The sequence below is a fragment of the Melopsittacus undulatus genome, chromosome 7, assembly GCF_012275295.1.
Source record: "Melopsittacus undulatus isolate bMelUnd1 chromosome 7, bMelUnd1.mat.Z, whole genome shotgun sequence".
NCBI classification, from domain to species: Eukaryota; Metazoa; Chordata; class Aves; order Psittaciformes; family Psittaculidae; genus Melopsittacus; species Melopsittacus undulatus.
The window spans coordinates 69,646,696-69,671,177 of NC_047533.1; the positions used below are offsets into that span (position 1 = coordinate 69,646,696).

Here is a 24,482-nt window from a genome sequence, read left to right on the forward strand (position 1 = left end):
ACCATTTTTCAACCCTTGTGATATGTGGTTTTGTTTTGGTGGTATGTTTGTATCTTCAAGTACTGTGGCCTTCATTTTTGTTTTGGCATGAACTCTTCCTAGTTATGTGCTTGGTGTCTGTAGCAAAGCAACCTGGATCGGGACAGGAAAAAGGAATCTACTGTAAATTCTATTTTTTTTTTATCAACTTATATGTTGGATAGCACCAGCATAATAGAACACATGGCATTTACTATGTACATGGTGACCTGTGGAAGTCCTCTAATTAGAGAAGCGTATATACAAATATATTTGTATTTCCTCTCTTATTTCTAAGAGTACATATGTATATGTATATATAGATCTAGATATATGTGCAGGTGTTGTATATATATGGCACATACACTGATACATATATTGACATCTGCTTGTAAGGCAACAAGGCTAATTCTTATCTCCTATACTAAAATAGAAACCCAGATAATCTCCTCAGACCTCCTTTATCTTTCCAAGAGTGTAAATCAGGAATAAATTCATTGTAATACGTAGAAGTAAAATTGGCACATAATACAATAGCCCACTAGTTGCAATGAATTATTCTGATTTGTACTAGTATAAGTGAGATCAGAATTTGTCCCACTATTGATATACATTACAGTAGATTCTCTTTGAAATGAAGTTGCGCAGGTTAACCCAGACAGTTGTGACAACTAAAATGACCATGAGCTTTTCTATGAATTCTCAAAACAATTGCTAAATTTCCTGTTAATTATTTTATCATTCACACTGTGGAAAGAGGTGAATGCACTTTTTAATCTGTCCTTCAACATTTACTGGATCCCTGTAAAAATCTAGTATATGTTAGTGACCTGCCCATTTAGGATTATACAGAAGCATTCCGGTTTAACAGGTAGAATTCCAGGTCACTTTGTAGCAGACTGAATAGAGTGGCTGTTAATCCTGTTTCTTCCTCTCTCCCATGTGCATTTAATACGCTGTGTTGCTGTGCCAGGCCTGTGATTGTGGAGATTCCCCATTTTGCTGCTCTGCGTGGGAGAGAGCGAGAGCTGGTGATCCTGCGCAGTGAGAATGGGGACAGCTGGAAGGAGCACTTCTGTGAATACACTGAAGATGAACTGAATGAAATCTTGAATGGGATGGATGAAGGTACCCAGTGTGACTTCTTTCTTCTGCTTCCACATTTAACTGAGGGTCATAGCCTTCTACCATTTATTCTATTTAGCACCTCATATTTGGACCACCCTAGTATTTCTGACACTACATTCTCCAGATACTTCATTTCAGTCACACTAGAGCATAATCATGTTTTCAATATAGAAGCCAGCAGATGCTCTGCATGCTTGTGCTTCCCTTGAGTGCTTTGCTGAAGTAGTGGGACAAAACAAAATCCACCATCACGAAGCTGAGAATACATGCTGCACTTACGGTTTTTTATTGCTTCTTAGCATTGAACAAAGAAGCTTCCATAACAAACATCTTTCTGAAATAAGTCAATTATCATACTAATCCTTACCAAGCTGCTACATGTGCGAGAGGAAATGTCAGTCATGGGTATTCTTGCTTTTGGAGGGAACAGAATGACCTTGGGCTGTCTAGGATCAGTTAGCTGAACTCAGACTTCGGTACTTCTTTCATTTGGAGGTTAGTTTACTTAACGCTACTGCAGACCATGGTGTAAAGGTAGAAAGGGGCTTGGACCAATCCCTTTGCTTGCTTGCCCACCAATTTGGGGGATTTTGTCAAAATGTTTTGAGTTTGCTGTCTTAAGCTCCCTTCAGTTAGTTCTGTTAGTCTGTTCCTTTCTTGATTTCTCTGTTTTATCTGAACTTAAAATACTGCCGTATGTTTCCTTTTCCCCTTTGATTTCTAGACAAAATACTTTCCTAAGCTACAGTTAAACTGTGAAAAGCTTGAATGCACTTTGAAATACACTGTACAAAACTCTTGTCTTCTGACCATCTTCTCTTTTGGCCTTAGTACTTGATACCCCAGAGGAGCTTGAGAAGAAACGTATTTGCCGCATCATCACCCGAGATTTCCCTCAGTACTTTGCAGTGGTATCTCGGATCAAACAGGACAGTAACCTCATCGGGCCAGAGGGCGGTGTGCTAAGCAGCACTGTTGTACCACAAGTGCAGGCCGTCTTCCCAGAAGGGGCTCTCACCAAAAGAATTCGTGTTGGCCTCCAGGTACAGAGAAACAACTAGAAGGCTTATCTTTTCTCCATGTAAAATCATCTTTTTGGAATGGAGATCCACCTTATTCAGCTTATGGTGTTGTAGGTTGTTGTCTAGAATGCTTCTAGTAAACATAATTATAACAAAAAATCCTGTTCAACAGCCTTTGGATATTCCTGTCTGTTAACTGTCTATATGTTCTTGGGAACAGCACCCAATTTAGTTGACGATGATATTAACGTAACAGGTCATAGAATAGTTTCTTAAATGCTTCTTATGAAAGGCACCATAAAAGTACAAAGTGTTGTAATAATTGGGTCAAATCTACAGATTCTCAGTGTGAAGTAAAGCAGGCTAGAAGTTAATTACTAAAGGAGGGGGAAATTTTTCCTACCTCTATCCCTGACTCCTGCTGCCCACATCCACAGGTTACCTTGGCCAGGAGACTGTCCTTGCTGAAATCCCCTATGAATATTTGGATAATTAAAATGGCTCAGAGCTTGTTCTAAGGTGGACAAAAACCCCAAAGGTGACAAGGAAGTCATTTGCTACTGGTTAAGTGAATTAAATTAATACTGTAAAGGGTCTGAGAAGCACCAAGAAAGGGGATAGGAAGAGGAGGGAGGCATGGGAAAGTTGAGAAAGGGAGGTCTGTCCTTCTCACTGACGGTCAGTTGTTCTGAGATTTTCAAGAGAAATAGTGCCATTTAGTGTAAAAGCGTAAGGGTTTCATGGCAATATACAGACTTGGTTCTTTACATACTCATTAAACTGTTCTCAAATACCTATTCTGTTATTGCCTTTTGTTTTGGAAAGGCTCAACCTATGCATACCGAACTTATGAAGAAGATTTTAGGCAACAAGGCTACCTTCAGTCCTATAGTTACGCTGGAGCCCAGGAGAAGGAAGTTCCATAAGCCCATCACAATGACCATTCCCATCCCCAAGGCCTCCAGCGATGGGATCATGAATGGTTATGGAGGTGACACACCTACTTTAAGGCTACTATGCAGCATAACAGGTAGGATGCAAATTCTAGAGCTTTTTTTCTGCATCTTTAAATTGTCGGTCATTGTGGTCTGAATATGTTACACTGATAGAACACATGGAAAGCCTGGTGAAAACACGACTGGGATTAGAGCCTGTGAAAATAAACTGCTTTCCAAACAATTCCTTTATAGCGGAAATAACATTTGTTGTTTTGACTAACAAGACATGTAATATAATCATAGATTTTGGGCTTGGGGTTTTTGCATTTTCCTTACAGTTTGTTTCTTGAAAACCAGCATACCTCTGCCTAGCAGTGTAAGTGTAATGCAGACATAATGTTGCAGTATGCTTCAAGGAAAACAGTGGAGTTAAACACTTTGTACTTGCTATAACTCCAAAGTGATGAGCGTCTCAGTCTCAGACATGAGCTGCATACATTTATTCTGTTTAGAAGTTAGCATCTTTCTGAATTTTCAAACTGATTTCAAATACTGACCCAACATAAGATACATTACACACTGAAATATGCCATGAGACATTCCAGAGAACCCATGCCTTTACAGTTTTCTGATACAAAGATGTTAGGTAGCTGCTGAAATACAGCATGTCACCCTCAAAAAAGTATTTGCATTTAAATAGAGAGGAATGGTCTACTCAATACAGAGGACTTTGAGTATGTTTCTAGGAGGGACAGTAAATCTGCAAGGATCCTCTAGGAAACTTCAAAAGGGAGTTTAACTGCATTATATCTGGGCCAGTTTTGCCCTGCAGATGTAAAGAGTCTAGAACAAGCAAAAAAGATTTCTAAAAGTTATATCTCTCCCTCTAAATTCAGCCTTTTCTAATGTTTCTGGGACTGTTCTGCAAGACAGACATTTGAAAATCATTTGGGAGCTTTGTTTTTTTAGGGGAATCCTGTATGATCATACTAGCATTAGCGGAATAACATGGACCTGAGGAGAAGACACATCTGGGCTTATTTCTGGTTTCATAACAATTAAAACCTCAGAAGAATATAGAATATTTTTAGAAGCAAAGTTGCAGACTCACTGGGTTTTAATTTAACACTTTGGTTTTTTTAACCTCATTTCAGGAGGAACCACCCCTGCCCAGTGGGAAGACATCACTGGAACAACACCACTGACCTTTGTTAATGAATGTGTTTCCTTCACAACGAATGTGTCTGCCAGGTACCTATGCATCAAAACATGAGTCTTATTTTCAAGTGTATGTCTTTTTGTTTGATTTTCCCCAACAGGTACTTCCTTTAACCTATTTCAGTTGATGCAGTAGAAGGAACATAGATCCTTTGTTTATGCTGTGAACCAATTGGTGAGGTATTTTGTAGCCTCCTAGCCCAGATTACATACCAGAGCTCTGCAGTCCTTACTGGCTGCGGAAAGAAAATGATGTCTTTGTCATTTTAATCTCAGCTATTGGTCCTTTGCAGTCACCACCTGCCATGATCCTAGAAATTACATACTCATTTCATTCTGAAATAGTAATCACAGAATCATAGAATGGTTTGGGTTGGAAAGGACCTTAAGATCATTCAGTTCAACTCCTGACATGGGCAGGAACATCTCACACTAGACCATGTCACCCAAGGCTCTGACCTTGAACACTGCCTGGGATGGAGCATTCACAACTTCTTTGGACAACCTGTTCCAGTGCCTCACCACCAACACAGTAAAGAACTTCTTCCTTATATCTAACCTGAACTTCCCTTGTTTCAGTTTAAGCTCATTCATTGCCCCTTGTGCTATCATTACAGTCCCTGATGAGGGACAGTTCAATTTTCACGTAGCTAGAAAAAAAGAAGGTTTAATTTTCAATACCACTTGTCTCCCTGATGCAGAAACACTCAAATTTCCATGGAAACAGAAATCCCTTATTTGGGTAGCTCAGCATCCATCTTAGAAAAGATGTTACTTCCAGAATATCCTACAAATAAGAAATCAAACAGAAGAGCCTGTAAAATCTCTTGTAGCCATCTGCTCTAGTGATGAAATTCAACTGCTGTCTTTCTGAAAACAGAATTTCATATAGAAAAAAGATACATATTTTAATTTGGCCTCTGTGGGTGACTGCTATCATAGAAATGCTCAAAAGTCTCTTCCTTTCTATTTGGAGCTGCAGTCCATGACCTTGAAGGTATTACATTTAGTGTGTGTTGTCTAGCAAATGGTTACAAATATCTTGGAAAACTTGGGCATGAAAATCAATGAATTTCCTGGAGTTCACAAAGTTCAGTGTCCAGAGCAGTTATAAACCTATTATGTTATGTTTGTTATCTAATGAGATAATTTATTGAATGTTAACATGAGTTCAGCTCCTGCAATCCAATCTACAGTGTAACTGTAACAATAAGTGAAATAGAGTATTGTTTTTCTATACTTTCTCAGGTCAGAAATGGCTTTCATCCCATTGTGTTGGATAACTTTGCTTATGTATCTTTTCAGTCCAACTGAACCTTTTTCTTCAACAGCAGTGTCCACAAGAGGGAGATCCTAAAGTGCATTTTAGCTCTCATCTGCTACCTGCAGTGCTCTGTTTAAATGGATAAATTAGAAATTAATGTAAGAAACAGATGTGGAAACTAGATGCAAAGTTTGAGAGGTCAAAGTCCCTAAAATAGTAAGTCCCTAGCAGGGCTACAGGTGAAATACATCCAGAATGAGGGTGACAGTTTAGGGAACTACAACCCATAGTGGTAGTGGATGTTTCCTAATCCTAATGATCATTTTAGAAGTTATTGCTGTTTCTAGTTTTCTATTATATCAGGTCTCTTTCTATTACAGGCAGGGTCTCAGGTAGAGATTTTCATGGGTTCTACTTCTTCATTTTGCTCTAAGTGAATGTTCAACAGTCTGCTTTAACAAAAACATTATTTTAAATGCTGTGAATGTTGGAAAATGGGATTTGTTAATGTATTTACAGTCAAAGAATGTATTACCTTCTTTGCTGAAGGACAAGCTCACTTGAATTTCTTCACTTGTGCACTGGTCTGAAAGTGCATCTGCCCTTGTGTGCTGCTGAGAATCAGTTGGCTCCTGACTGCTATTCACACTAACTTGTTTATATGTAGTTATATCATTAATGATGGAGAACAATTTGCTCATTCATAAAACAAATGCAATCCAAAATGAGCTTGGGGAAGAGATACTTTTGTCTAAAATACCTTTTAGCTCCTGGTGTATGACAGCAAATCATTTGAGCATATGGTGATTCTCAGACAATGTAGCCTCTCCAGTTTGAGTCCAGCATAGCATAGTTTTTCCACACATGAAAAGGAAAGTATCACTCTGCAGGGCCTTGATGTACCAAACATGCTTGCTTGCTTTCAAATGTCACCAGCCTGTTTTTTAACCACTGTGTTTGTTAAATGTTCTGAAGATAAGCACAGCATGAAATTCACTACTATTCAACTGCAGATGAGTAAGACCAGATAAATCACACTTGAAAGGTATGCTTTGTGGGTTATAATACCATGTAATCTACAGTAAGTAATAAGCCCCCTGTTGTTTATATCAGCTTTTGAGGTGTCTTTGACCTCTCATGACTTCCATCTCCATCCTACGGGTGTCAAACTCAAGCATGCTTTCCACCTACACAGTGAATTCTATTTAAAATAAATGTCATCAGCTCCACAGAGAAACTAAATGAAATGATATCTGAGAAAGAAGGCAACACATGCTACTCCTTGTAGAATTCTTGGTGCGTTTCCACTCTTACATTTTGGGAGGAGAAGTAAAATGATTTTAGTGAAAAGTTGTTATCTTTGCAAAATAACAAGTCAGTTTCCTTGACAAAGGTATAGGGAAAATCTGTAAGTGGATATTAGTGGACAAGATTGTCCTGGCTTGAATGATGTAAAGAAAAGCTAAAGAACCTGGACTTTTCGGTAAACAGGAAGGTTGTTTTTTGGTAGAAAAGGACCTCTTCTGGGAGCTGAAGTTCTAGCCTGCATTGCAACATCCATGGTATGTCTTCAGTAACTGTGCATGATTGACAAAACCTGAGGTGGCTTGCTCCAATTCAAGTGCACTGGCAATACTTTGTAAGAAGCAGATGCTCATTTTTAGTGAACTCAGACAATTTATGACCATACCCTATAATCTTAAAGTGTTTCTCTGTCATGGTGGTACCCAAATGAAACAGCAGTAGCAGCTCCTGGTTTCACACAGTGCAGAGCAAGTAATTTATTCCAGGAATGTTTCCTCATTGCTTTGAACATGTTGTCTTGTACATGTGTCAGAGACTGGGATCCACAGGTGTATGCATTAGAAAGATGCTGTTGGTAAAACGGTATGTTAGAAACTACAATGAAAAGTGAGTCAGTGATGATCATAACTCTGTGAGGCAAGGGGAGTAGGAATCAGATGTGGACACATCTGCTTTCAGGGTCTTCAAAATATAATGTGGCTTAGATACAGAAATACATACATTTTCCTCCTGTATTTGGCACTGGTGAGGCTGCACCTTGAATCCTGTATTCAGTCTGGGTCCCTCTACAATGAGGACATTAAGGTTCTGGAGTAGGTCCAGAAAAGGGCAGTGGCATTGGTGAAGGGTCTGGAGTATAAGTCTGATGAGGAACAGCTGAGTGACCTATGGGGGTTTAGTCTGGAGAAGAGAAGACTCAGGGAGGACCTTATAACTCAGTACAACTACCTGAAAGGAGGTTGTCATGAGGTGGTGGTGGATCTCTTCTCACAAGTAACAAGTGACAGGACAAGATCAAATGGCCTCAAGCTGCACCAGGGGAGTTCTAGATTGGATGTTAGGAACAATTTCTTCACTGAAAGGGTGATCAGGTGATGAGGCATTGGAACAGGCTGCCCTGGGCAGTGGTGGAATCACCAGCCCTGAAGGTGTTCACAAACCATGTAGGTGAGGCCCTTAGTGACCTGATTTAGTGGTGGCCTCGGCAGTGCTGGGGTAATGGTTGAACTTGATGATCTTAAAGGTCTTTTCCAACTCAGGTTATTCTATGATTCTATATATTGCTGGTCTTCAATATGCATAACAAAAAAACTTACAACAAAATCAAAGTTAGAAGTCCCAGACTAAATTCACATAATTCCTGATTTTGCATGCAGTGTTACAAGATCATTTACAAAGACACTCAAGTTTTTATATTGTGCATAAGAAATGTACTGTTAACCTTTAAGCTAGATGGTAGAAGGTAAACAAGTGTTTGGGGCAAGGCAGCTTTATATTTCACCTGTTGGAGAACAGATTGAAGGGTGTGCAACACATACCAACAGCTGTTTCAGTCTTCTGCTCCTCATCCATAAGATCCAGGAAGCTTTCACCACATTCCTGCTACGTCAGAAGTTTGTACGCAGTTCACTAACACCCATGTGTTGTATCCTGATGTGTCCAGCACTGAACAAACAGGAAATTGTTCAATGCCTGGGAAGATTCCAGGGAGCTAAAGAGAAAGGGATGTGATGCCCACTCTATAGTTTAAGTGTAGTCATTGAAGAGAAATGACAACCTCAGCATATGACTAGATACAAGCAATTATGGGGTATTACTCTCTTCATCATCAGATGTTTGCCAGCAAGCAAAAGAGCCTGTATTTCTCTAGGTGAAAGGCATGTATTGCAGAGTCACAGTTAGTGGGAAATCTGAACTGTACGCTTCCAGTACACCCTTCTCTACTTATACTCTGCATGCAAATTAAATAATGACATTTGATAAAGAAGAACAAATTCAAAGACCTTTTAGGCAGCTCTAGAAGCATAGTGATAAGAGTAATCATCGTTTCAAACATCATCAGAGAATGCCCAAAGAGATGGAAAGCAGAGACCACTGAGCTTATTCTAGAAGAGATTTAATGTTTTTGTAAAAGGCAGGAAACATTTGATCACATATTCTCACTAATTGTGATGATTTCTGGGATTTCTTGGTTTTGGTAAGCCATCAGTGACTAAATATTAGAAACAAACGTAATACATTTTATAAACACAAAAATATAAAAAGGTTCATATATAAGTAAATCTTCAGGTAAGGTTTATGAGACTGCCACAGGACAAGTGAAGCCCTGAAATCCATTAAAAGCCAGTCATGTCCCTGGAAGCAAGTGAGAACTTGTCAGAAAGGCAAGCAGTGGCCTGGAGTTTGTGCAGCAGGAGACCCTATTGAAGGGTCTCCATCTGGTATTTTTTCCCTGTTGATTTTGATTCATGTTCCTAAATACATAGAGGGTACTATGAGCCTTTTTAGGCTATTCTTCCCAAATGGTAACTACTTGTTCTACTTTATTCTAACTTGCATAAAATTTGTATCATTACCAGCTAATGCTGCCAAGATGGGAAAACATAATCTTCTTGCTTAGATCTTCGTGTGCTGATAAAGTCTTTATTTTCTTCTACAGATTTTGGTTAATAGACTGTCGACAGACACAAGAATCTGTTACTTTTGCTTCACAAGTGTACAGAGAGATTATCTGCGTCCCCTACATGGCTAAATTTGTGGTATTTGCCAAATCACACGATCCTATTGAAGCACGGTTAAGATGCTTTTGCATGACAGATGACAAGGTGGATAAAACGCTAGAACAACAAGAAAACTTTGCTGAAGTTGCCAGGAGCAGGGATGTAGAGGTAATGTACAAGGATCCTAAACAGTGTTCTCCATTTTCTAATGTGTGTTTTCCTTTGCCACCTTATCTGCCACAAGTCCTGAAAAAGAATAGTGCCAACAAATACCATCGTGATGCAGTAACGTGTGATGGTAAGATGGAAACTCTGACTTTTGTTAAATGTAAGGGAAAAGTAGCTGCCAGATACAAGTTATGAAATTCCATTCCCCATGGGCACTTGCTGATCTCTTAGTCCACAGGGCTAGTGGGAAGGTTCAGCTGACTGCAACCTGAAGCTGGATTCAAGGAGATAGACAGTAAATACGGAATTGGTTGAGTCTGAGCTTTCTGTTACAGGATTAAAACTTAGAAAAGCTATAGGACAAAATGGAAGCAGTTTGTGTTTCCAAGATGCTTTTTTATGGTAGACCCCTTGAATTGTGTATTTAGAAACTAGACTGACTTTATGCTAGGAAATCAGGTAATAAAATGAAGTTGGGAGTTACCACTTAATCCAGCAGTTTCAGGCTTTTTGTCTTCCTTTTACCTGATGTCAGGGTCAGCATTTAATTAAGATTCTGAACTAAGACAGCTACTGCCCTGTAAATATTATAAAATCTGTTTGAGATGACTGGTTATGCAAGCAGGAAGCATTGCCCATAGCTCTTTATTAAACAAAATGCAATAGTCTGTAAGAATTTTGTTAGCTTCACTGGGGTTTTCAGTTGTACTAAAACACTAAAGACTGAAGTCACTCAACAGTGAGCTGTGGGGTAGTGAATAGAGGTTGTAAACACACTTTTCCCTCAGCCTAAAACTAAGTTCTATTGATGCAGGCTAGCTCTAGTTCAGTGCAAAGAGCTCATAGTTATTTCTGTGGTGGGCCACAGTGATTACTGAGTTTTAATTAGCTCTATATCAAACTGCCAGGAGAAACCTTGAATTTTTCAGTTACTTCCTCTTAGAGGAGTGTCTGAGTAACGATGAATTTTGAGGGTGTTGTTCTTTGCTGAACTATTACATTCTTGACCCTGATACTAAGCGGCTGCTGTGAAAAAAGGGAAGATAGTCAAAGCCAAAAAGGGCAGGTAAATCTCAACTTACAGTAACTCCATAAGTGGGTATCACTAACCAGAAAGGCAGTCAACAGTAGTCACATTTTGTCAGCACCTTTGCTTGCCAAGAAGTTTAACTAGTAGGTTTGATTAATATTCTGCTATATTTTGATGGACAGGCAAAAGTTTTCCTTTGTGGAAACTAGCAACATGCCTGCTAAATACTGATTTTCTTACTCCATCATCTTTCTCAGAAAGGATAACAAACTGAAAGTGCTTTAACTACATGCATAGCATATTATTCTGCTTAGTGAACGAGAATCCCACCTTTGTCACTCCTGTTCCTGAAGCCCTGAGGGGCATTTCTTGTGCAGAGCAGATGATAAAGTGTGGGCTTATAAAACTGAATGATAAGCTGAATTTTTGGAAAGTCAGGATGTGATGTTAATGTATTGGCAGTTTGAAGGGAGTATCTCCAAATGTGGTAAGCTGAGATTTAAATGTATGAAGGGACCATATCAACAGCATTCCAAAGAGGTAGGCATTTCAGAGAGGCATGTACCTGAGGCTTGACTTTCAAAAGCTTTAAGCCTTTACAAATCCAGCTGAAATAAATAGAAACTGCTCATATATACTGCTTTTCCCTGCTGCAACAAGCTATTACAAGTAGATTAAACACATAGGTAATGTAATTTAGAAAGCTTTTGCACTAGTAAAAAGGTCCTCTGCAGCTTCATGATAATTCCTGGCTGGTTTATTATCCTGCCAGGCAAAGCAAGGACTTCTGATTTGTTTGCTGAAGGAAATACTTATTTGACTGTTATGATAAGTGAGCAAAGTATACTAAAATGATAGCCAGTAAAAAATCCCTATTGAAATATAGGTTGAGAATTTGTCTAGATTCATGACACTGAACACTCATTTATAGTGTCACGCTGTTATTCAATTTACTGTAAACAGATTATGTGGAATTCAATAATCTGAAATATTTTCACAGATTTTAGGTATCTGTGTGTAACAAACCTTGTAAGTGATGACAAGTCCTAGCAATTGAAGAAATTGGTTGAAACTACTGCAGAATTATGCTTAAGAAGATATCCTTACCACCCCACTGCAATTAATTGCTGCTTTGCTTCTTTTTTGCCTTCAATAGGTATTAGAAGGAAAACCCATCTATGTTGACTGCTTTGGCAATTTGGTGCCACTGACAAAGAGTGGACAACATCATATATTCAGTTTTTTTGCCTTCAAAGAAAATAGACTTCCTCTGTTTGTTAAGGTAATGTTACAATATGGGCTGTGGATTGTACTTTTATTTTCAGAGTTCAGAATAAATGTAGCAGACAGTCTCAAACAGTCTCAAAGTACTTTATAATAATGGATTAAATGTTGACTTTGTTAGACAAACCCACCAGAAGTGGCTATATGAAATGTAGTAATATTTTTCTCTAAATATAGTGATCTGTGCCTGTGTTCTGCTATATCTAAAGGAGTCCACAGCATTCTTTCAGACACCAAAATGGTACTTCTAGGAATCCTGTTCTTTACCTAATAATCTAAAGAGCCATTGACCTCAATCTTATTTGGTTTTCTGTATCACAGTTCAGTATATTGCAGGAAAAAATGTCAAATGCAAGAAAGTGTCAGAAAACATTGTAGAAATGGCAGTAATCTATCAAAATGGGATTTTTGTACCCTTTGCTTATAAATATGCATATGGCTGTAAATACAGGTATATCTGTTCTTCAACCAGTTATCCTCCCTTCAGCAGCAGTGCAGACATCTCTGGGGGTACAGTAAGAAAAGCATGGCTCCTTTCCAGAGATTTCAGGTTACAGTTTTACCATATTTTTCAGAACAAAGGAAAAACAAAGTAATTAATGTTGCTGAATTCCCAACTATAACCTCATTTTATTCCTTTAGGGTCTATTACTGAACTATACTGAAGAATGGGATAATGGTTTCAGTCATATTGCTCCCGTGATATCACATGTAATCCTTCTGACATTATGTACTAAAGCTAAAAGTACATCTCCAGTTCCAAGTGCATACGCTAGTTTCTACTAACAACTATGAAAAAGATGTTAAAGTATGCCATGACTCTTTTGTGGATAAGAATCATCACACCTATAGATATATTCCAGCAAATTTCTTCATTCTAAGTGTTTATCAATACATTGGAGAAAAATTTTTGCAAGAAAATAAATTTTAAGGGGTGTCAGAGAAAACACATTATTTTTTCCTACATGGATGGACTTTTTCTCCCACTCCTAGCCTCTTTCTGCTACATACTTTTAATGACACAAGTGAATCCTATCACAAAACAGCAAAATGACAGATGAAATGTCTCTGTGCTCTACCAGGTGCGAGACACCACACAAGAACCCTGTGGACGACTGTCATTCATGAAGGAGCCAAAATCAACAAGAGGCCTTGTTCATCAAGCCATATGCAATTTAAACATCACTTTACCCATTTACACAAAGGTACTGTGAAATTATGCTGCTTTATAGTCATCAGCATTATCATATAAACAAGAAATGAGTAGGAGGGCAATATATTATTAAGGCTTTGTAGTCAGGGATTTTAAAGAAGCATGAAAACCCAAACTTTCAGTGTTTTGGGTTTGGTACTCTTAACTTAGCCAGTGTTCAAAGATGTTACTGAATGTTTTCTGATGACTCAGAAGCGAATGACCAAAGGGAGCCAAATTCCAATTTGCACTGCACTAGATCTGTGCTAATCTTATTTCATCTGTAAATGTTACCCAGATTCTGTTCAGGGTAAGATTCTGTGTAGTCCCAGACAGACCTGGGACTCAGGAAGTACCTGTAGGTTCATGTTTTGTTTCACCAGAGACTTCCCACACTTGCTAACCATGTCTTGTGACACCTCTCTGGAGATGAAACTACCCTTCATACTTACCAAGTGTAAGGGTAATAACGTCTGTAGGACATACGATGTTCTTCGGGTATGAAGTACAGAAGGCCTGAAATTATTTGTCATTTGTTTCATTTGCCAATTAGAAATAATGGGCAAATGGTGATAGAAATAAAATGTAGCAGACTTGAACTCTAGAGGTTGGAAAGTTTATAGGACAGTCGAAAGTACTCTCTTAGAATAGATTATAATGTTCCATTGACTTTTGACACTGACTCTTCTTCCTACTTGTGATCAAATCAAGAATCTACAAGCATGTCACATGGTGTAAATGGTCTGTCTTTCTTCGGAAGATTGTTCTAACAGTTATTAATGTGCTTGGAGAAGAAAACGGTCTAAGGTCAAGGGAAGAAAATGGAGAGGAATAATCTAGTGTGAGTTAGTATTTATAAATAACAAGACTGAGAGCAGCTGAATTTTCCTCCATCATGGGAGGATGTTTGATTGCTATTTAAGCTAGATCAGACATTAAGAAGTGCTTGTTTTCTCAGAAAAAGTCAGTTTATTGCAATTCTGTGCTAACTCAGATTTTTTCTTGCTGTCCTTGTCAGATTAGCTGTATGCCTGTTAGGAATGTATTAGGTTGGTTGCCCAAAATCTTGCCTGCTGATATTCATTTTTTGGGCATTTTTAGCATGTAATATGATCTTTATTGTAGTATTTTTATATAATTTTAAAGTAACACAATATATTTTAACTTTAAATGGCTAATATTCTGAACTATTTTAAGTATTTATTTGTGCTAATTTATGGATGCAGAAGCATGTATATATATCAAGTTGTGGTATGAAGGATCACTAGCAGTCTAACATCCAGAAACAACCTTTCTGTTGTAATTTGCTCAATGCTGTAGCCTTTGCGTTTTAAGCTGTTAGTTTAGTTTTGTTGCTTTTTGATGTAAGAAATCAGCCGCAGAAACATAGTGCATTTCCTTCTTTTCTCTTAAATGTTGTCAGAAGTTATATTTTCCTACTCTCTTCTTCTAGCCCTTTTTCATTTTGTCTGCTCTGTTTTCCCCTTCTCTTTTTGCATGGCATTTTGGAACTGAAAGGATTCAGAATCAGACCAAGAACAAGAAGAAGAGGTAAAGTTGCTATAATAGTGTGTCATTACTTACACATACTACTAAAATACAACTAACACATAGAGCCTGGAAGATAAAATCCCTAGTGAAACGAGAATATCAGTTGTCAGCTCGGTGCTACAAAAACAGTGAGGAGTACGTTCAAAAGTGCAAAATTTGATATTTACAGGGTTTAACTTTCCCTGCATTAAAATTGAAATATTACTGCATCAGATGCACTGATTTTGGAGATCTGTAATAGTTTATTTGGCTTTCAGAACAGTTCTGTAACAATTTAGGAATCATTTTCTCAAGAGTAAACCATACAGGATATCTCTTTAAGCTTTATTCTCTGCAACACAGAAAGGGGGGGGGGGGGAAATGGGATTGTTTCTTCTGATTCCAAGAACCACTCCACATCCTAAAAATAGCACAGCGTTGCTACTAGGCTTGTCTAAAGTATTCAGAACCAATAGATTGTTGGCATAGTATACTTTTTGTTAATACCCTTCAGCGCAGTCTTAATATGCTTCCTCTAGTTAGTGGTGGGTAAGGAGAACAGCATTGGAGGAACAGACCTACATATAACAAGTATCTCCACTGACATCTTCCCCATTGCTATGGAGAGTCTGTGATCAGATTGTGATCGAATGCACTACCTGCATACTTGAAAGGGCAGCAATTCCCGAGTCTTGTCAATTTATAACATCCAATGGACTGTGTCTTACAGATTGTTGAGTCTAGTACAGAAAGAGTTACAAGTTTACTCCAAGTAAAAGGTGGAGAGTTTTCATAAACTCTGTACCTTTAGCATAAACTGAATTACATCTTGAGATGTAATGAGACACATGGCTAACTCCCCTCTTCATTCCCAGCCCTGTCCTGGCAGTTACAGATGTTTCTTGAGGTCTGATCCTGTGTGAATGAGTAACATTAGAAAAGCATCCCCACATTTTGCTGCTGGAAATGATGAGAGTGCCAGCCCTGTGGGAGTAGCCTGCTCCCCAAAGATGACACACTTTGTTTTCTATGAACTGCAAAACAGCTCAGAAATGTCGTGGCATGGGTTGGAGTTTTAAGCTAATTCCCATTGTGTTCATTCAGGAGGTAGCATTTCTTACCAGGCTATCATTTGATTTCATGCCGAAAGCACAAAACTATGTCTTTAATACTCTATAATGCTGTTTCTGCATCCCCCGGGAAGTCTCCAGAAAGTCTCCAAAAGTTGTTAAGAAATCAATGCTCCTTAAAGCAGCATAAAGGATACTGGAAAATTATTTTTCCAGACATTCATGACTTCTTACATTTTAATCTGAGAAACTAAAGCACAAAACCACAAGATTATTGATGGCTAAAACCATCTTCTATTTGATTTTTTTTATTTACTTTATTCATTTTTATGTTAATGATATTAATTAGTATGCTGGCATAATTCCAGATTGATTTTGAGAAACTTAAAGGGAATTAAAGTATCCTAAGGATCCTAGGTTACCATCTAGGGTGTTCTGTACTTTAAGGGAATTACAAGGTAACTTCATTGACTTGCTTCTTGACTTTTTAGTCTGACACTGTCTTTTGGTTTTGGGTTTTTTTTGGGAGGGCAAGTACTGTGTTTTCTATTGAGTAACAGCAAAATTGTATGGCTTTTTCAATCTATACCTAGATGCACTCAGAAAGATCAAAAACTGGCCTGAGAGCCATCACTGCTTCCATTTACAGGTATCATTAACTGTTAGTGGCACCGGCTCTTAGTTCTTGCTGTAGGCAGCAGCAAGGCTGCAGTCATTTCTACACCCACCTTTTTTTTTCATGATCACAAAGTACAGAGGTGAAAATGCAAATCATAATCTCAGAATGAACATGTACAGTGGAACTATACATAAAGCATACTAGGTGCCTTCCAGATGGGACATCTGCCTTCACATGACCATATTTGACTCTTTTGCTTTAGACAGGAAGAGATAAGTTAATGCAAAGCAGCAACATACCCAGTAATTTAGAGGTCTGCATCCTTTCTACTGCTTTTTGCATTTAAAGAAGATACATTGCAGCATTCTGTATCTGCTATTGACTGTAACTATAGCAAAGTAACCATTTTTCTGTTAATACTAAATAAATTAAGCCATGCTTTTACCATTATGTTTAATCCGTTTGTGGTTCCATTTAAGTAAGTCAATGAATCAGTGGGCCTCTGTACATCTAGTGGATTTGACTCAAGCTCTACTACTTCACTAGTGACTTCATATGTATCACTGATATTTGAACTTTTAAATTTCTCCCTTTATGCTCTTCCAGGTTGATATGACTTCAGAAAAAAGTAAGATTTTATCTTTTTTAATAAATGTTATAATGCAGTTTGTATGAAAGATGGTTAAGGATAAAGATAAGCATGAAAGAGAGCTAAGCATTAACTGCTGTTGCTAATAACATCAATACTTTTAAAGTGTAATAGAGAACAATTTAATACCAAAGCAGCTATGCAGTTAAGTACATTTTAATGTATAAATTAACAAGTAATACAGTTTAAAACAGTTCATCTAAGCATTTACTTTCCTTTGACATCCCTAGTGATCCTGCTATTGCTCTTTTGCTTGTATGAATGCTCATTCCCTCCATGTTTTTGTTTTGCCCATTTGTTGACACACATTGTTACCTCACATTTGAGATAAATGACAGTATCACTTTTAAATGTAAATAATATTCTAATAACTTTCATAACCTCATGCAATACAACCATGCAAAAAAGTGATACTGTCCAAAGTAATCCGTCTGTTTAACCCTTCCCCCACCCTTTACTGTGGTGAAATATGACTGGAAATGTTGACTGTTGGGTTTGGTACAGCATATATGCCTTTCATAAATACAGAATTGGGCCATAATTATTGGAAACTGAGGGCGAGTGGTGCACGAGGCCAGAGATCTCCTTTAATGAAGATACACATCAATATAAATTTGGTCTGAAGAGCGTCTCTATGAAGAACTGTTTTCAAAAGCAGTGATTTCTTAAATCTGGTTAGGAAAAGACTGATTCCTTCTTGTTATTAGTTTAACATGCAATGTCTTGCCTGTTTTTCTACATTGTCTTTTGAGGGTTATTTATTCGCAGTGTACTGATGTTTAAATTGGAAGGACCATAGTGCCGTGATCCTGAAGATCAAATGGATGATCATTCCCTTTTGTTATAGTTAATGAACAGTTTTTACATTGAGAGACAGTTGTGCTGCACTCACCTTCCATGGCAGAATGAACAGCTTTGTTATACAAGCTAGAATATTTCACACTGTATTTCAGTGCAGGTGTGAGGGAGGCCAGTCACATCATACCAAGTGAGCATTATTGCTGCCAGCCACACATCGTTCAGATAGTACTTGCCTTTTATTCCCCTCTGAAGCTTCTTTGCTTGACTCTGTAGCCAGTGCGATTGTCATCCCTGTGATGTCTATGAAAATATGTATTACTAAAGTTGCAAAGCCCCATCGATTCAGTTGTAATTAATAGAGAGCATACATATTTAACTCAAGAGTGTAGTAAAATTGATATCTCTACAAAGAAATCCAGATAATTACATATTGCTTAGGTTCTTCATATTTGCATTAATACTTTTGACATTTAGAGTAGGCTGCAGAAATGCTTCAAGTTTTATGTGACATACTAGAAGTAAACCAAAAAATACAATTACAATTTCTAAGCATTACATTCTGTTTGTAACTCGCCTCAGTCCTCCAGGATTTCATTCTGTTCAATAAGCATTTTCTAGCAGACCTTCCTGAAATTAAACATTCTCATGAGGCAGCTATGGCATAATGGGAGTTACGTACATCCAGCTGACTGTATATTGATTGCACAGACAAATATTTCACCACAGTATATTTTACAATATTTTGTTTAATTTGTGTGATTAATTTTAGAAAGATTGTTTTTTAACTGAAGCTACATACCCAGCAGCATTTGCAACACCTTTGTTTTGCATGGAAATAACTTGCCTTACATGGTTTGTACGTATGTGTCTGGTGTGACTGTCTCTGATTTTTGGTTGCCATACATGACATTTTTGAAAACTCTGAAATCACTTTTAAGTTGATTCACAGTTTTTCTTACGATCTCTCCTTTTCTCCTCTGTCTTCTCTTTCCTCAGTCTACTCATTAGTTGTCAATGAGGATGTTCCAAGGAAAGGACCATGCCTCTTAAAACAAATGGCTGTTTGTTTCATTGTTTAGGTGTGAAATCCCCTTAGATGAAATGCCGGTTTGCAGCTGATTCAGATCTCTACGTATTTGATAATAATTTAGATTACTGCAGAATTATTTTTAACTTCTTATCATTAAGCAAAAAAAATGTTAAGCCAATGTTATTCTGACAGTTTGCTAACACTGGCTTTCTCTTAGAGGAAATCGACTTTCAATCAGTTCTAATGCTTTCTCCCTATTTTCTTGCCTTTTTTTTTGTTTGAACATTGATCTGTAACATCTGAACAATCTTGAGATGCCTATCTTGAGTTATCTTTGTGTAACCTCACTGTGTTTCTTCTGGTTTTAATTTCAAATTTTGCTGTTGTTGTTGTTTTGGGTTTTTTTAGTGGTGTCCTGATTTGTTTTGTTACAGCTTTGGTAATGTATGTGTGGTTGTGCTATACGGATAAAGTTAAGCAAGTTATTTCCTGCCATTTTCCCTTTCAGTTTAGTTTAGTTTTGTTTTTTTTATTTGGTTCCTCCCCTCCCCCCCATTAGCTTTGCTTTGCTCTTGTACCCTCAGATCTTGTGGATCCACCATTCCTGGCCCATTTTGTTGACCTTCCCACCACTGCAACCAAAGACTCTCATTTTCAGTCAGTTCTGATTACATTTTCCAATCTCTATTTTTGATTTGCATTTTACTTTCAATGTTTTTCATTCGCATCAAAGATGACGAGACAGAATCTACAGAAACATCTATCCTGAAAAGCCATCTGGTTAATGAAGTCCCTGTACTAGCCAGTCCAGACCTATTGTCTGAAGTGTCTGAGATGAAACAGGATTTGATCAAAATGACTGCCATCTTGACAACTGACCCTTCTGATAAATCAGGCTCCATTAAAGTGAAAGATCTTGGAAAAGCCAGTGAGGAAGAGCCAGGAGAGCCTTTTGAAATAGTTGAAAGAGTGAAAGAAGACTTAGAAAAAGTAAATAAAATCCTGAGAGGTGGATCCTATACCAGAGAAGAACATGTTTTGCAGAAGTCCCTTTCCAAACAAGAACTTTCAGAAGAAGAATGGGTCATTGTCAGTGATGAAGAAATTGAAGAGGCCAGAAGAAATGCTCCTTCAGAAGTCACCGAACCTACATGTGTAGAAGTCGGGTTAGATGAAGGGACAACAAAAATGGAGAAGGCAGATGTGACAGGGATGGTAGATTACCTTGCAGAGGACTTAAAAGCATCAGTTTCTCTTCATGAGGTACAGCCACCAGCCTTACAAGAAGACTTGGTAGAGAAGAGATTTGAAGCTGTAGTAATAAGCAGGGAGTCTGAAAAAGGAGGACAAAAATCTCCAACAGCTGGACCACGAAGTCGGCAGGAGCAACACAAACCAACCTTAGAAATTAAAAAGCCCCTTAGAACAAAATTAAGAGACAAGCCAAAGCAAAAGGAAGGCAAGACGCGCAGTGGCGAAGAACAGCGAGGGCTAACAAAGCTCACTTCGGAGGTGTCACAAGGTGGTGAGGAGCCTGGCCTAATGCCGACAGCTGCTCTGGAGGCTAAGGCTGTATCCCCTGTTATAGAGGAAACTCCTATTGGCTCAATCAAAGATAAAGTTAAAGCTCTTCAGAAACGAGTGGAAGATGAGCAAAAAGTGCGGTCAAAACTGCCTGTCAGAGTTCAAACCAAAGAAGGCACTGCTGAGAAGGCTACCAAAAAACCTGTACAAGTCAAAAAGCCAGCAGTGCACAAAGCACAGCCACCTGTTTCCCCTTCTTCTAAGACGGAAAGACTTGAAGAGACCATGTCGGTTCGTGAACTGATGAAAGCCTTCCAGTCGGGTCAGGACCCATCCAAGAATATATCTGGACTGTTTGAACACAAATCTGTCAAACAGAAGCAACAGGTCCCCGAGAAGGAAACAACACGGAGAAAAACAACAGTTTCACAGAGCGAAACGAAACGAGTAGTGAGCCACAAGACAGACAAACAGAAGGATAAACAAAGTGCAGCATTAAAAACAGAGAAAGAGCTGCAATCCAGAAAAGGAAGAATGCAACTATCTACTGTTGAAACTACAAAGAAAGCTGTAGGTAAAGACCACATAAAAGAGCAGGGCAGCAAAAAACCAAGTGAACCTCTCCCTCCGGTGTTTGATGAGGAAAGTGCCAAAAGTACAGTGGTTGGAAAGGGCAGGACTTCTGATGACCAGGGAGATACTGACTTCCAGATCAGCCCTGACAGAAAAACCTCAACAGACTTTTCTGATGTCATTAAAGAAGAACTGGAGGACAATGACAAATACCAACAGTTCCGGCACCTTTCTGTCACGGAGGAGGGAGAACTTAACTTGGAGGAAGTACTGACCAGCCCCTTCAGCAGTGCTTTTCCCACAGAGTATGGGAAAGATGGGCTTCTGCCCACTCTTTCTCTGCAAAGCTCTGCTTTTGATGGGAGCTCTGAAAGTCTGAAACATGAAGGTGTGGCCGATTCTCCGGGTAGCCTGCTGGACGGAACTCCTCAGATCAGCTCTGAGGAAAGTTATAAGCATGAGGGTCTGGCAGAAACCCCAGAAACAAGCCCTGAAAGCCTCTCGTTCTCACCAAAGAAAACAGATGGGCCAATTGAAGAAGCTGAAGGAGCAGCTAGAGCCCCCACAACAGCAGAAACATGTTCTCGGAAGGAACTCTCTCCAAAGGAAGATGAAAAAGGTATTACTGAAAGGCAGCTAGATGCTGTTACTGAGTCTCATTCTGACTGTGTCTCGGAAGAGCTTGTACCTACAGCCTCTGGAGAAGAGGCTGATAAGCTTGCAGAAAGTAGCTCAGCTTCCATTATGAAAGATATTAGCAGGGATACAGAATCTGCAACCACTGCACATTTAACTAAGTCTTCTGAAACACATGACACTCCTTTAGCAAAAGACAAAGATATAACTTGTGACTGCCGTGTTGCGGTTAGAAATCCCCAGAAATTGGAACTTTCACTTCCTAGCCATGATAGTGAAAACTTTAGCCCAGTTGCAGATGACTCTTTGGCTATAAGTCATAAAGACTCCCTGGAGGCAAGCCCAGTGCTAGAAGATAACTCGTCACACAAAACACCTGATTCTTTGGAGCCCAGTCCTATGAAAGAGTCTCCCTGCCGCGATTCTCTTGAAAGTAGCCCCATAGAACAAACAGTGAAGGCTGGCATCCTGGGGCAGGGTCCTCTGCCATCCCTTCTTAGCAAAGGAGAAACCTGCCCAGAGTTAGCATCGGTGCGTTCCAGGATTCTCCGTGACCCCGAGGGAAGTGCTGATGATGACAGTCTAGAGCAAACATCCCTCATGGAGAGCTCAGGGAAAAGTCCACTTTCACCTGAGACTCCTAGTTCTGAAGAAATTAGCTATGAAATCACACCTAAAACAGCAGACTCACAGGCACTGTCCAACGTACGGAAGTCAGCCGTGATCCCTGAAGTCAGCGAAGAGCCGGAGTACGATTCGGAGAGTGAGCCAAAGAAGAGATTCACCCCTGAAGAGGAGATGTTTAAAATGGTGACCAAAATCAGGATGTTTGATGAATTGGAACAAGAAGCGAAACAGAAGAGAGATTGCAAAAAGGATTGTAAGCAAGATGAATCTGCTGCCGTTGCCAGTTCAGAAGTTGCATGTAGAGCTGAAGAACCACACTTGACAGCTGTGGAAGACAGAGTTATACCTGCGGTGGTGATGCTGACAGCTGACTCTAGAAAAAGCTCTTCCTCTTCAGAAAGTGAGCCAGAACTGACTCGGCTAAAAAGAGAGGCCGACTCGGGCCTCTTAATGGAACCTGTGATCCGAGTGCAGCCACCCTCACCATTACCATCCAGTATCGACTCCTGCTCTAGCCCTGATGAAGCAGGTTTTCAACCTATTGATTCAGAAAGGTGCTCTGTAAGGATAGGTGTGGATAAAGTGGAAGGGGATAAGCTGATAGAAGATGACAAAGAAGAGCCGCTTATCCCCAGGGGCAGCTGTACGACTTCCGCTTGTCATTCTGATGGTTGTGCAGAACCTGACGAATCAAAATGTGGCTGTACAAATGATAGGGAGATCGATAGCCCTAATGCCCCAGCCATACAATCTGGGGGTACTCTGTGTCATTCCATTGATGCCAGTTCTCAAAAAGAAGTTGACGTTGAGTCATTGTTAACACTCAAGAGATGTGATACTACCAAAAAAGATGTTGATGGCACCTCATTGTTAAAATGCACAGATCTCACTGCAATGGGAGCTGTGCTGGAGAATGTAGATGGTAGTTCTTGTGGACACAGTACTGCCAAGTACTCTGTACCACAATGTGCCAAACAGGCTGAAAGTGATACCACTGACTGTTCCACTTTGGGAAGTGGTTTGGAAAAAGCAGGTATGGATTGTGAAACATGTCCAGGGGAGGAACCCCTACCAGAGTATTCATCCCTCACTGCTGAAACAGTGGAACTGGAAAGCTGTGTAGCAAATGCTGCTGAAAGTAGTATAGTAAGCCCTTATGAGAACATGTCTTCCGAACATTTCTTTACTGACCCTGAGAATGAGGTAGGATCTGGTAGATATCTGCTGCCTAGGGAAAGCTGTTCTACCAAGGAAGGGAAAAATCAGACTGGTGAAGCTTTACTTAGCAGAGACACAGGTAGCAAGTATTGCTTTTCTGAGGAAGTATATATGGAAATAGAGCCCAAAACAGAGGATGCATTTCAGGAAACATCACAGGGGTGTTCGGCATCAGATTCCACAAAATTAGCAGAATCTGCCCTTAAGGAAATCAGAGATGAAACAGAGAAATCAATTGGTCGAGTTATCATCACTAAAACTGATGTGGATTCTGACATGTGGAGTGAAATACGTGAAGATGATGAAGCCTTTGAAGCTCGGGTGAAAGAAGAGGAACAAAAAATATTTGGGTTGATGGTAGACAGGCGATCACAAGGCACAACACCTGACACCACGCCAGCCAGAACACCCACTGAAGAAGGGACACCACTGAGCGAACAGAATCCGTTTCTTTTTCAGGAAGGAAAGTTGTTTGAAATGACCAGAAGTGGGGCCATTGACATGACCAAAAGGAACTATCCAGATGAAAGCTTTCACTTCTTCCAAATGGGGCAGCAGCCTCAGGAAGAAGTTCCTTTATCTGAAGAAGTGAAAGAAGCAGCAGAGATAGAATCTTGTAAGATGAAGAGCTCACCAGATCAATTTTCACCTTTAGAATTGGAAGGCTTGGATATACAAGAAGAGGATACCTTGAAATATTCACCCCCAGCATCTGAGTGTAGCGATATACCAGAAGAAATGATGGATGAAGGTATCGGCACAGGCACCACAAAAGCAGATCTGAAATCCAGAATTCCAATTAAAATGGGTATTTCAGCTTCCTCAAAATCACCAAAGAAAGAAACCGCTGCCTCTGAAGCTGAGCCTTCCTCCAGAATGGAGACCGATGTGGCTGAGAGCAGTCAGGTGCCTTCCCCT

General features: G+C 39.3%; 1 protein-coding gene across 1 annotated transcript in view; it reads left to right on the plus strand.

The window, feature by feature from the left end:
• The window catches only part of LOC101873589 (ankyrin-2), a 263,057-nt gene that overhangs the window by 227,053 nt on the left and 11,522 nt on the right, over positions 1 to 24,482 (plus strand). The window contains exons 28-36 of the mRNA XM_034064591.1: positions 992 to 1,146; positions 1,978 to 2,189; positions 2,994 to 3,198; positions 4,261 to 4,357; positions 9,553 to 9,781; positions 11,968 to 12,093; positions 13,178 to 13,300; positions 14,806 to 14,838; positions 17,113 to 17,134. Of these exons, the coding sequence (XP_033920482.1) occupies positions 992 to 1,146; positions 1,978 to 2,189; positions 2,994 to 3,198; positions 4,261 to 4,357; positions 9,553 to 9,781; positions 11,968 to 12,093; positions 13,178 to 13,300; positions 14,806 to 14,838; positions 17,113 to 17,134 (1,202 nt within the window). The remainder of the gene's footprint in view (positions 1 to 991; positions 1,147 to 1,977; positions 2,190 to 2,993; positions 3,199 to 4,260; positions 4,358 to 9,552; positions 9,782 to 11,967; positions 12,094 to 13,177; positions 13,301 to 14,805; positions 14,839 to 17,112; positions 17,135 to 24,482) is intronic.